We start from the raw sequence: 14,132 nt of genomic DNA, 5'->3' as shown, positions 1-14,132 counted from the left end.
TAATATCTAGCTGGAAATCCGAAGAATTCCAATAAGAAAATAGCGAAAAATTATCTATGATTTTAGTAAAATTGAAATCCTATGATTTTAGTAAAGAGTCTCTGAAGAGAATACGTTCCTTATAAGCTCACTGGCTTAACGAAGCCCCGGAAGACATATCCAAAGCTTGAAAAACCGTCTCTCCATTTCTTTTTTCAATTTTCCACAACCCCCTTGCGTTGGTGTCTTCATTTTCTTTCACCCTCAAATGTCCAGATGCCCAAAAGAGTGCGAGTCGATTTTATTCACCAAATTCATTATACCAAATACATTATCCCGCAATAAAATATTGATTTATTCACCAAATACATTATCCCGCAGGATACTGGAAATTAATTCAATGCTCTGACCGTCCAACATGATCAAGATTTTCTCTATGTGATATCCTCCTTCGTGACAAGCAGATGTCAACAGCGTGAACGTCCGCCTCAAAAACGCTAAGGTACATCCTCATAAAATTGAAAAATTTGTTTCTTGCATCAATATCCCAGCAGTCGTTCCTTTAAAGGTCTTTGCCCCATTCGTGGACCACATGAAGCATGTGGTATACTATATTGTGCGATACTAGCGGATAATTTAAAAACTAGTCACTCAGCAATGAGGTGAAATTCTTCTCGAAGCTACCTCTTCTAACTATATTACTCCTAGGCAGCGAAAGGGGCGAAACCTCACCGGCGAGACAATCCTTATTCTCCGTTCCGATCATTCCCACCACATCCTTTTCAACCTAAAAATGGCTGCTTGTGCCGCCATCTCGAACTCTAGATTCATTGAGGTTATTCGCACACACACCTTCATTGCCGCTGTTTGACATGTCCTCATAGCTTCAATAAAGCAGATGCATGCAAATTTCTGTAAACTTTTCCTTCTTGTTGTTTCAAGTATCATCCTTCTGCCACAAGCCAGCGTCCAGGAGAGGTACCACCACTTGATATATATCCACCTCATGATAGATAGGAAACAACCACATATTTTCAATCTTCAGGATCTATTTTTATAAAAACCAGTTCAATTAATGGGCTCCCGAAATTATAATGTGAATATGTAGACAGATGGATTTATAAAAGACATATCTGACGCACTCGTTCGTCTCAAGTCTTTACTAACAGTATACTTATAATCGTATACTTATGGTAAAAATGTAAGCAGTTTAATAGATTTTCGGTCGAATTTCAAGAAGTTTTGATTTTTGATACATTTGAAATGTTAAAGAATTCGCATAATTGTACATGAAAGTTTATGTATGCATAACTCATGCATCTTGCACATTTTGTTAGGAACTAAACTTGAAAATAAAATAAATTCACGTTTATTCGAAAGAAGTTTATTTCAAATTAAATCCTATACATTTTTTGTTGAAATAATAATAAATTTCAGGTTAATGGATGATCGAAATAGAAGTACCAAAGTTCCTGCTAATGCGACATGTGGTCCAACTAAACATAAACCGAATGTAGGTTACAGATTAGGTAGAAGAAAAGCCTTATTTGAAAAGCGCAAACGTATAAGCGACTATGCCTTAGTGATGGGAATGTTCGGAATAATTATAATGGTAATTGAAAATGAATTGAGCAGCGCAGGTGTATATACAAAAGTAAGTGAAATATTATATTAAAACAGAGATATTAAAAAAGTTTTGTTTCCAGGCGTCTTTTTATTCTACGGCTTTAAAAACTCTCATATCAGTTTCAACAATCATCTTGATTGGTCTAATTATAGCATACCATGGCCTTGAAGTACAGGTCAGTAAAATTAAAAATTGATAGAAGTCAACATTTTTGCTCACATTTTAACAATGCTTACTTAGCTCTTATATTTCTCAAACTGTAAGTCAAAGAGATAAAAAATTAAATATTAATTTCTTTTAATTCCAAGTTTGTTTAAAATACTGTGTCTGGGAAATAATAATGCTTCTCATAAAAAAATGTTTTGATCTTTTTGTAAAGGCCAGATACTTAGAAAAACTTTGTTGCCTTTAAAAATATATGAAATAATTTGATTCAAGACAAGGTGAAATAAAGAAATTTTTTTAAAATACACATTGAGACGGCTACAAGTTTTCAGATATTTCAAATTTTTGGTTACCTTCTTAGGATACTTTCTAGGAACTAGCATCGCTTAAAAAAATCAAAATAGTGTGCGGTAATGCAAAATTTCAATTCAAATGTTTAATTAAGAATTAATCTTGTTTTTTTTGCAATTCGCTTTTTTCAAAAATGTTCTATACACGCTTTTCTTGTTAATAGATTTCATCAATATCATCTACGGAACCATCAAAAGCACCATATCTACGGAACCGATTGATGAAAATTCTTGAAATTTGATATTTGAGTTCCGCTTCTTACCGGAACTAACTGGTGAAGTTTTCACAGACTTCGGATGGCACAAAGTGAAATGTTTTTAAGAGCCGCATTTACACTTTTTTAGGTATGTTAACTAAAAGCTTGTAAAAATTATAAAGAAGTTCGAAATTCATTTGCATAATCTTTTGCAACACCTACACTAAACTAGACAATATACATTGCGGTTGGTTATGTGCTGACCAGATGAATTTTTTTTTTATAACATTAAAAACGTAACAATTAAAGATTTTATTCATAAACAAAAATGTAATAACTATCAGAAATTTTTTTTTTAAATGGCATTAAAAAAATAAGTTTCTATTAAGAGAGAAGTACATAGAGATTTAGCTCTTAGCTCCTATATACTGCTCTGAGAAGGTTGCTATCAAGTTTTGTAGTTGAAGATAATCGATTTTTTCCTGAAATGGCACTCCCTAACTCCACCGTAATATTGTTAAAAAGTAAATTTTTTAAGAATGGAAAGCAGAGACCATCACCAAGCCGAACACCTAACTTCACGAACCCAGCTGTAATTGTTAAGAAGTAAATTTTTAAAGAATGGAAAGTAGAGACCACCATGCCCAACTGCTTAAATTTATTTGAATGAAAATCCAAGCTTTATCCTATTTCAAAAGGCCTTCTTTTGCACAAGTCTTATTAAAGTTCTAAGATTTCGATAAGCTTGTACACAGCCCTTGTTCCTTTTGGTGATATAGACGCCTGCAGGGTAGGAGGTGAGGTAAAGGAAAAACAGATCTAAGCTGCAATGAATAACTCTCCGACGAGTCTTCTAGCAACTCACTAAGTCATCTAAGGACTGAGTTATTGTAGTTTAAAAATTTTGACCGCAGGAAAAAAATATTCAAGTGTAGTTAATACAAGCGTATTTAGAAAAAATTTATTAATTTTATTTGTTAAGGATTTTTCTTTGTTTTATATTATTATTTTAAGTACAATATGAGCGATAGCAAATAAAAACATACATTAGTTTGGTAATGTTTAAATTATTGTGTATAAATATTTTATAAACGAACGGCAAGGTTTAAATATAGAAGGTCTCTTCAAAAGTATGACCTTACCGTGAAAAGAAATTTTGTTGTTCTAGAAATATAACAAAAGAACTTATCTTGTTATATATTTTTAACAATAACAAAAATATCTGCAGTATCGAAGCAATGTATAAGGGCAATAATTATAATTTTAGTAATTTTAATTTTTGATATAAAGTTGGATTGTTCCGGAAAAATTAAATTGCATAAAATGCTGAAATAAATTATTATAAAAATACAAAATTTAAAATTAAGGTAGTGATGAATTACGTTAAAAGCTATTATATTAATAATAAAGTTGGGTCAAACCAATGGTTTGTATTGTAGCACTTTTCCCTTCAACAAGTGAAAATTCTGCTTTTAAATACAGTCTATGTATATACCTATCACACTATTAAAATTATGTCATTAATTTACAAAACTATTTCTAGGATTGCATATATTTAGGATGAACGATTTATGCTGTCTTTGAAATAAAGCAAAAATTAATATAAAGTGGGGTTAACATAATGCTCGATTTTAATGGTTAATTGTGTGAGTTAAGAAAAATAATTATATTTTTTAATGTCATGGAATTTACCGTTAGCTTTTTGTGTTTATAGAAATTTGAAAAAACTTACGGTTTCGGAAATATAAGGTGTCAAAAATTCAAATTTTACAAATTTACAAGGAAGCTGACTGATTTTTTAAAATTCTTCAACATTCAAAATAAAGTCAATCAATGAGCAATAATTTGAAAGGAACATGAAGTTAAATTTTAAAACAAAAATAAAAAGTTCTTGGAACTCTGCATGCCATTTCGTTTCCCTGTATCACCTGTGCAATACGTTTTGCAAGAATAACTTGAAAAAAATTTATAAAGTTTTAGTATGCAAAAGTTTGGTCTAATACTTTTTGAGAAAATATGAGAGAAAATGATGACGTCCGGATTTTCTCAATGTTTGAAAGTTTTTTTAAACTAAACTTTGGAGATTTAAGAAATTTTTAAAATATAAAGCGTATGTTTTAATCATAAATTTTTAAATCATAAGCGTACTTTCAAAATGTCAGAAAGTTTTATTTTTCGAAAGACCTTTTTTCTTCAACAATAACTGTTTTTTAAAACTTTTTAATTAAAAATTATATAAATTAAACAGAATGTATTCGTAAAAGATTTTTTCCAAATTTCACACTATTTTATCCAAAATCGATATTTTCGCCAGGTAGAAAATTGCTTATACTGATTAAAATTACCGACCGTATTGTATATACAATAGCTAGGTTATGTGATGGCAACAAATTTTGCATTTCGAGTTTTCGGTGGCAACGCACTTCTGCATGGTAGGGAAGTGTAAATAAACTATTTTTAGCAACCGGTCGGTCTGTCAGTCTGTCGGTCTTTGTGGGCATGCGTGTATCTCAAGTTCAGCTGAACCGATTTTGATGAAATCTTATGTATAAGTTTATTTTGACCATGGCACAGATTGATCAACTTTTGGAATATATCTTTTTAGCGGGCCTTTTGACGATTTCGAAAAAAAATATTCAACCGATTCACTTCAAATTTCGTATATAAACTCCACTCGACCGTCCGCGAAACGTCCTAACTTTTGCAAGGAATCAGGTGTCAGCAACTCGACGTTTACTACGGGCCAAATATACATTTTTGTGTATATAAAGAGAAATAATCAACCGATTTCATTGAAACTTCATATTTAAATTCCTCGTTTCAAAACAATGAACATATAAATTTTTTGGAAAAACCAGGGCTCGAGAACTGATCTGCGGGCCGATTTTACATTTTTTCCCAAACCTACGGAACAAATTGATGGAATTTCTTGAAATTAGATATTTGAGTTCTGGTTGTTACCGAAACTAACTGGCGAGCATTTAAGGGAATTCGGGTAGCACAATGAGAAACTCAACTGAAAGCCAAATTTCCATTTTTCTAGGTATGTTAACTATTAGCTTACAAACGCCCTACAAATTGAAAAGAAATATTTAACAGAATATTTATAATATTCTCTAACACTTTCACTTAACTAGACAATATACATTGCGGTGGGTTATGTGCTGGCCACATCAGATGTTTTGCTTGCACCTTAAATAAATTTAAAACCAACATGATACGTAAGTTATAATGAGTAAATTATGAATTTTATAAACGCATAATGTTGTTTACTAGTCTTTTTCTGTGGGAAATGTTTGATATTAAGTAGTATGATTTATGTATAGATTGGTCAGATTTTTAATAAATTAACTTCAAACCAAGCAACAAGAAGTTTTTAGCTAAAACTATATAGCATTGGGGCTGCTCAGTAGAAAATACGCAAAAAAAATGTCGCAAAATTTAAATCTGGATAAAACTGCTGCCAAGCAGAAATATTTAGGAGAGGACATCGTGAAGTTCTGATTAACTTCAGGAAAGATCCAGCTTCAATGAAAACGGCAGAATATCAAACCGCTAGGCTAGATAAACTCAACACACTGTGCAAACAGATTAATGTACACTACTTAATAGCGAGGGAATTTTGGAGTGCGAACACAAATCACGCATATTTTAAAACTGAATACCGTAACAAAGGGAACAGCTCAAGGGAACCTATAAGGCCGACCTAGAAGCATGGTACCAGAACAAAACGTAAGCCAACCCAAAGTCTCTAAAATTGAATAATGAAGAAGTTGGTTGAACTCCGGTGACTTGATAGACATAGAGACACAACAGCGTTACAAAAAGCTAATATAATAAAATAAAATTGTTTTACCGAGCTGTAAAAATTCATGTAACAAAACGATTCTGCTACAGCGTGCGTGCAGTACTTTGAAACGTTGGCAGTATGTTGGAAAGATATCATTAGATCAAAGGATGACATAATTTCTCATGCCGCAAATGAACAAGAATCAGAATACCTAAAAACTTAGCATTTCGAAAAAGTGAAAGAAAACATCAGGGAATCGTTACAAACAATTTCAATCTGGTAAGTGTGCAAGAGAACAATAACACGAGCTAAAAATACTGCAAATTAAAATACCAACGTTTAACGGCCAGTATGACTTATGGACCAGCTTTACTAACCTGTTCAATTCGCTTATGCATTCAAATAGCCAAACGGATAGTGTTCAAAAATTCCATTTTCTCAAAAGTCTACTGCCGCCAGAGTTAATAAACTTAATAAAACATTTGCTAATTTCTAATCAAAAATTACGTTAGTGCCTGGGAATTAATAACAGCCAAATAAAACGACAGAAGAATACTGTTTTCAACGTATATGAACAAGATGCTAACTCAACCTCATTTAAATAATGAAACATCAACCGGATACTACAAAGAGCGTTAAAATAGAGTGTGTTATAAAACATGTGAAACTAGACACGTAAACTGATTCCTGTAATTATTTTTTTAATCTTACATGAAGTTGATAAGGAAACTTCAGGGCTTTACGAAGAGCAGGCATCACCCCAGCAAAATACGGAATCGACAGTTATGTTACAATTAATGGAAACAAGGATTCAGGAATAAAGAAAACTTAGAACCCCCGACAACAAAAGTGAAGCAACTAAATGCATCACAGCGTAACAAATATAAAGTTCATTATCTACAGCAAAATCCACAAGAACGAGTACATAATAGGAGCACCATTAGAACATACAGATAGCCGACCCTGACTGTGAAAAACCAGCAAAAATTTATCTTATATTAGGGTCAGATACTATTGGTGAAATATTGCTTAATGGAATAATAAAAGGACAATCTTACAATACAATAGTTTGGAAAAGAGTCTTTGGATGGACTAAAAACAGCTTGGTATGCCATGTTACAATGGATTATATTAATGCACAAGCCAAACAATTTTGAGCCGCCGAAAAAATTTCTAAAAATAAAATTGTGAAAGAAGATGAAGAATGTAAAGGATTTTTTTGAAGCAACTACTCCGCGTAATAACGAAAAAAAATTAAGAAATAAATTCTACAAAGAAAAGACTATAAAGCCACATTGCTAAATAAAGATAGTTAAAAACAATCGTGCGCCTGTTAGATATAGAAAAACATTTCGCAAGAAATCGAAAACTTGCCGAAAGCTGCAAACGTAGGCCATTTGAAAAAATGTGAAATTGTGAACCAAATTGAATCGTACGTAAGAAAGTGCAATCACGAAACTCCGAGTTGTGCTTGATGGATCCATAAAGTCGCCAAACAACATAAGTATCAACGACATCATGCAGACAGGGCCTAAGCTTCAACAAGATTTAACTTATGTTATAACCCAATGGAGAAAATGCATGTATGTTTATACGCCAGAGATTGAAAAAATGTTCACCAAATGATCCGATTCAAGAGTTTGTAGAGAGTACACTAAACACGATGGAACAGCTTCAGATCCGTATTTAGCAATAAAAAAACTTTACCAAAACAAGGTGCAGATAAACAAAATACATTTACAGTGGAAGCGAAAATTTTACGACTCGATATGTATGAAGATGTTGTAATATAAGGGACGCTAAAAATTGAACAATCCATAAAACACAAATTCCAACTTGTAAGCCATCTAAAAAGTGCTGGATTTAAACTTTACAAACAAGAAAGTAACAACCCACTAGTCCTAAACAATACAGTGCCCTAAAAATCCGTTGAAATGGAAAATAAAGAAACTGAGTTCATTTTAACAAATTTTATTGTCAACTACAATAAAATATTAGGAATACAATAGTACCCAAAAGAAGTCGAATTTAGAATAATAACCGAACTTCCGAACAAACCACAAAATATCACAAAAAGGGTTGAGAGAGCACTCCGAAATTTCCAGAATTTTCGACCCATTTGGGTGATAGCACCAGTTGTATTAACCGCCAAAATGATGCTACAAGACATATGGAACAAAAATATTGATTGGGATGAACTATTACCGCCACGCCTGCATGATGAGTATATGATTTTTTGAAACAAATTGCAATTTATAGGTCATGTAAAAGTTCAAATATTTCTCCTCCACACAAAAAGCTTGCATGACTGCCGCTCAAGTTGTATTTCTTAATCCACAATTCAAAGGCTGCTACTTGCACATAAGCCAGAGACCTCTGAGAATAATTAGGAATGTTGGAATGAAAGCTGTGTATGATGACCAAGAGCAGATACAAATAAGATTGAAGATGAAGTCACTGATTTCTCTGGCTTTTGTTCCATTGGATGAAGTGGCAACTCTCTATGACGAACTAGTTGGAGGCTTTGAAGATAATTGGATTCAATTGATAGGATATTTTAAGTCAACCTATATAAGAGGCCCAGTGGGAAGTGATCCCCTCTTCCCAATTACGATCTGCAATTACTATGAAACTGTTGTGAGGAATTTCACAATGCTCTGAAGGCCAGGTGTGTGGGATCTATTTGAGGTATTAAAGAAGGATATTGCCATTCTTTGCAAAATATTGACAGATGCTGAAGATAGCAATAAAAACCAAAAAAGAAGAAGTATAGGGAATTCTTTAGAGGGGTATTGCAATTAAGAAGATAAAATCAAGTACTTGGGAAAATTAGTTGATTTGCAGTAGCACTTGATCTTATCAGTCAGATTATTTAACTAGTAACCTTTGTTTCGAATTTAAATTTGTTTTGTAAGTAATTAAGGTTGGAAATTAAATTTGTTAAATGAATAACGTCTTTTTAGTTTACTGCAATAAATTCTGTTAGGATATTAAAAAAATAAGGCTAAGAAATGCAAGTGAAACATTTTTTCGGATCTAAACCAACTGAATTATACTCTGAGCTTTCATGATTATATGGCGGTAACTCGAAACTGTCAAGTCATTCCATTAAAACTTGAACATATGTGTAACCTATAATTTTACACATGACTGCCAAATCTTATGAACCTAACTATTTTATTTTTCTATTATTTCATGCTAAAATGACTAAATGTTGCAATGATGAAATGTTAGGGAACCTTGCTGAAGTACACTCACGACTGCACCAAGACAGTTATAAATCATCTCAACAAGAGCTTTCAATTCCGCTACGAGAAATAAAAGAATCGGAATTCGTAATGAAACTCTTTAATAAAGTAGCAGATAAATCAGAAATATCAGATATGGTGCTTCAAGCATGGGCCGACTCCCTTTCCGGGCTCAAGTTAAACCTTCATTTCTGTGATGATCAAGACCAGAATGGCTACAAAATGATGTAGTAAATGTGATAGACAAGGCACTTTAACTAATACTGTTAGAGTTAAAAGCCAACAGGAAATATTTACTTCCAATACAATTCAAGCACGTTGCGTAACGCCAAGATAATAATTGTTTGCTTCGTACCTATAGCGTTAAAAAATGGTATCAACTGTGTAGAAGCGTACAGCCAGTCAAAAACCAACGAGAAATTATGGCATTTAATATCATCGCAGTAAATTCAATGGCATTTTATTCCTCCAGGCAATCCCCATTTTGGTGGGCTATGGGAAGCTGGAGTAAAATCGGTAAAATGTCATCTCTGAAAAACAATTGGCAATGCTATATTCACAACTGAAGAACTAGAACCCCTTCTAAAAAGTCGATATTATTTTAAACTCACTTACACCATTTACAAGAGGTGTAGATGATATAGAAGCATTCACACCAGAGCACTTTTTGGTAGGCTCAAAACTATTCATTGTACCTACCAAAAACAAGAAGCTTATTGGTTCTAATTCGCAAATCTAATCTACTAAGAAGTTTAATTTTTCCTTCCCCTTTTCCTTCCATAAAATTACAGTTTTTTTTTCTTTTTGAAATTTTATTTTTTAAATGCAAATAAATTTAAATGAAATCTGTAGTAAAAAATATTAAGTTTAATTATGAAATCAGAAAAAGAAAGTAATTTTAATAAAATAACTACTCAAAAAAATTTACATTATTACATAACAATTTCATTATTACTTGCAAGCCTTGCAAGTACTATGGCCCTAGTTTTGAAATTGTGTTCCATTCTGTGAGTGAGATATTTTAAGCTTACTTCTTTTCTTCAAAAGCACACAAGTAGTATACATATAGATACACTTTTTCTTAATAAATAATAAGATAAAATTTAAAATAAGAAAAGTACCTAAAAATAATTTCAAAAAATTAAATAATTAAACAAATAATTAGTTCCTTTGAGATCTAATATCTTTTGAGTAATTTATTTTAGAATCCACTATGAGCTATGTCACACAAAATCGTAAATTACAATATTTACTTGGGCAATAAACACTTTAAGCGATCAATGCTACATACGAACGCTGAAAAATGCTATTTTTCAGATGAATTTTTTTTTATTGATAATTTTATTTTATTTTTTAAAATATTTAAAATTTTTTTTCTACTACGTGAAAAAATCTCGAAAGAAGAAGAAGGACGGCGCTACCTGCCTTTTTCCTCCAACAGTGGGGGAGCGTGACTCCTACCCTAAAAAATCACCTAAACTCTGAACGGATAAAACTGGTCCAGCAGACCAACCATTACTTCTGCGCTAACTTGGTTTTTCCGTCCAAGAATTAAATACCTTCTATGAGGAAATTGGTATTTTGTGTTAAATCGAAAAGTCTTGTTCGTTTAAGCCAAGTTAAAGTCTAGCAGCCGAGCTGCTTCCGCATTTACATGCTGTTCTAGACGAACCGTATGCTTTGTAGCACAACTCCTAATTTCATCTTCAAACAAAGGAATTCCAAAGTCCCTGTGAAGTCACCGTTACGTATAGGCTTGAATTTTGGAAGGCTTGAAGGCTCGCATTAAGTCTTCTTGGCTCAACCCCACAGTTGAATGCCATACAGCCATATTGGTTTAATGATTTTAATTTATTTTATTAATCGCCAAATTGGACTTACGAGCTAGGAGCCAATAATTTTCTCTATATTTATTTTCTAATTCTATGTCTTTCTTCTTTATATGCTCTTTCCACCTTAGCTAGACATCTAAAGGCATTACGGCGTATTATACTGAGCTGAATTGTTACGTTCGTTTAATTTAACTTAATTTGTGGTGGATTCGCTATTTTTCAATTGATGGAGCTTATGTGAACCGATTTTGCTTCATTCAATTCATTTTCCAATCCCTAGTCAACTGGTTTATTTTGTTGCTTGCCTCCTGTAATTATTTTTTTTTCGAATCTCCAATATTCGATCCTACCGCCAATATTGCAGTACCGTCAGCAAAAGTGGCTGCCGTGGCATTTTCTATTTGTGGTAGATCACTCGTGCAAGGCAAGTACAACGTTGGTCCAATATACCACCTTGAGGCATACCTGCTCTCACTTCTTTTAGCGTGGAGTATTCAGAGTCTTGTTTAATTCTAAATAATCTATCAGCTAAGTGAAATTCCAAAATTGCTACAAATGGTGCTGGTATCATTTAATATAAGGCTTTTGTACCATACCTTGTCGAATGCATGTGCTACGTCTAGAAATATGGAGGAGCAGATTTCTTTATTTTCTAAGCTTTTTTCTATAATATTCGTTGTCCTATGGACCTGGTCTATTGTAGAATGGTTTCTTCTAAAACCAAATTGATGGTTTGGTATCATGCCCCTTTTTTCTATTATTAGCTTCGATCTTCTTAATAGGAGAGCTTCTCAAAAAGTTTAGACATCACTGGTAACAATGAAATGGGCCTGTAAGACTTTGTTTTCCTCAAGGATTTCCCGAATTTGGGCAACATAATTACCTCCGCCACTTTCCAAACACAAGGATCATACCCAAAATCATAATTAAATACATTCATAATTTTTGTCAAATGTTCCAATACCTCGTCTGGTAGCTCTCTCAGTACTTCCGCAGTAATAAGATCAAAACCTGACGATTTTTTCAACTTCAGGGATCTTATCTCTTCCGAAATTTCCAATTGAGTAAGTGGAGCTTTGCGGCCCGCTTCATTTGCTATTTGCTTTTATCGGTGGCCGAGCATGTTTAATCGATCTATTTTTGCTCTTTGCCGACTTAAGGAAGTTGTTTCCTTCGTAGCTGATAAGTTATTTTTATAACTTTCGTATGTTACCGATTTAAATTCTTGGATTTTTCTCTTAAGCACCCGGAAAAGTCTGTTTAAAACAGTTTTATCATCTGGGTGACGCGAACGTTGCCATCTACGACTGGCTCTTCTCATTTCACCTATGAAATCAGTTATTTCCTTGGGATAGCTATTTGCTGTCGGATTGTACTTTGACATTTTCGTATTGTTCTATCCAGCTTTTTGTATGATATAAATAAATCCTTCTAACTCAAGAGCTAATTGTTCTCTTGATTGAATATTAAAATTTACGCCAATATTGTTTATTATTTGGTATTTAAAACTCGCCTAATCTGTAGTGTTATTCGTCAATCTGAGTTTAAACAATGTTTTAGTTATTTTTTCACTTAGTTCTAATATGACAGCAGAGTGATCTAAATTAAAATCATAATTATCTACAAGGCTTAGAAAGTTTTCTGATATTTTTTTAGTTAAAAAAAAGTCAATAACATCAGGAATCTTGCCAGTGTCAGCAATACAATAAGTAGGAGAGCCAGTGGGGTGATAGCAACAACCTTGTTCTTGAATAGCCCTCTTCCTCTAGTTGAGGTGATTCTAGAACCCCAATCTGTATGCTTGGCATTATAGTCCTATATACCTCCTATCAGATATCTATGTCCATGTTTGTACAGGAGATCTTTAAAAGTATTTTGCTTAATGCTCCAATTTAGTGGACAGAATACAGCACCAACAAGAAATTCGTGTTTAGTAGAATTAATTTTAATCGAAATAAGCTGAATTTCAACTATTTCTATTTCTTGTTGCTTCTAAGAGCTTGAACTTTTACTCTCGTGTGCTGTAAATATTCTATTTTATAGATTTTGGTTATCTGTTTCGAATGGTGCAAACACAAAATAAAGTGCGGAAGTTCTGCTGAAATATATTTTCCATTTTTTTTTCCTTTTGATTTTATTTACAACATCTAGAAATTTAAAGCCTTTGCCGATAAGAGATTTCTAGTCATAACTTTAAATGGATTTGTCAGTTTATTCTTATACGTGTGCCACTTCAGTCTAGCCTTATTTATAGCTTTGGTTAGTAATCTGTGTTCATTTTAATTTTCCACATTTAGTTTTAGTTGGTCATTATTCGTCATATTGTCCCTAACGTTTATTCCTTCTTCTTTTAATATCTTATCTATGCGGGAGTAGTTTTTAATGTTGCTTAATATAACCGGAGGAGGCTTGTGCTTGTTTGAATTTTCAGCCTTCATTTTACGGCTGGTTTCATTATTTTTTTTAAATGTCTTCTCTGAATTTATTTCAGGAACTTTTTCCATTTTTCGCTTATTTGTATTATTCTGTTTTAGGATCCAGTCAGTTTCTCTAGCCAGTTCTTCCTCTTCGGTGTCAATAACTTCCGCATCTTTGTTTTCCTTTTCTGTTGATGCAGATTTTATTTGATTTTTTAAATTTACATTCCCTGCCTGTAATTTGCAGGTCTCGTTTTGTAGCACCTTACAAAGACTCTCCAACTCGGTTATTCTCAATTCCTGAGTATACAATTTATTCTCCTGTGTAAGATACCTTCTTATATTACCTTCTTGGGTTTTAATTTTTTTGTCTTCTGCAGACTTATTAAATTTTTTTTCATAGTTATGATACTTAACTCTGTATTTTTTGTTGGCAATCACCAATGTGGGTGATCACATGACCCCAGATCTTCCTCAAAATTGATTCATTAACGTCGATCTACTATGAAATAAGTGGTATCCGCTAA

At 32.8% G+C, this 14,132-nt stretch overlaps 1 protein-coding gene across 1 annotated transcript in view; it reads left to right on the top strand.

Annotated features, from left to right (window-relative positions):
- Nucleotides 1–1,420: 1,420 nt before the first annotated feature.
- The window catches only part of LOC129617100 (small conductance calcium-activated potassium channel protein-like), a 91,268-nt gene continuing 78,556 nt past the window's right edge, over nucleotides 1,421–14,132 (top strand). Inside the window, exons 1-2 of the mRNA XM_055532500.1 lie at nucleotides 1,421–1,633; nucleotides 1,686–1,781. Coding sequence (XP_055388475.1) covers nucleotides 1,421–1,633; nucleotides 1,686–1,781 — 309 coding nt within the window. The remainder of the gene's footprint in view (nucleotides 1,634–1,685; nucleotides 1,782–14,132) is intronic.

Source organism: Condylostylus longicornis, unplaced genomic scaffold (genome assembly GCF_029603195.1).
Source record: "Condylostylus longicornis isolate FDR11 unplaced genomic scaffold, ASM2960319v2 ptg000401l, whole genome shotgun sequence".
NCBI lineage: Eukaryota > Metazoa > Arthropoda > Insecta > Diptera > Dolichopodidae > Condylostylus > Condylostylus longicornis.
This window is presented reverse-complemented; position numbering and strand designations above follow the sequence as displayed.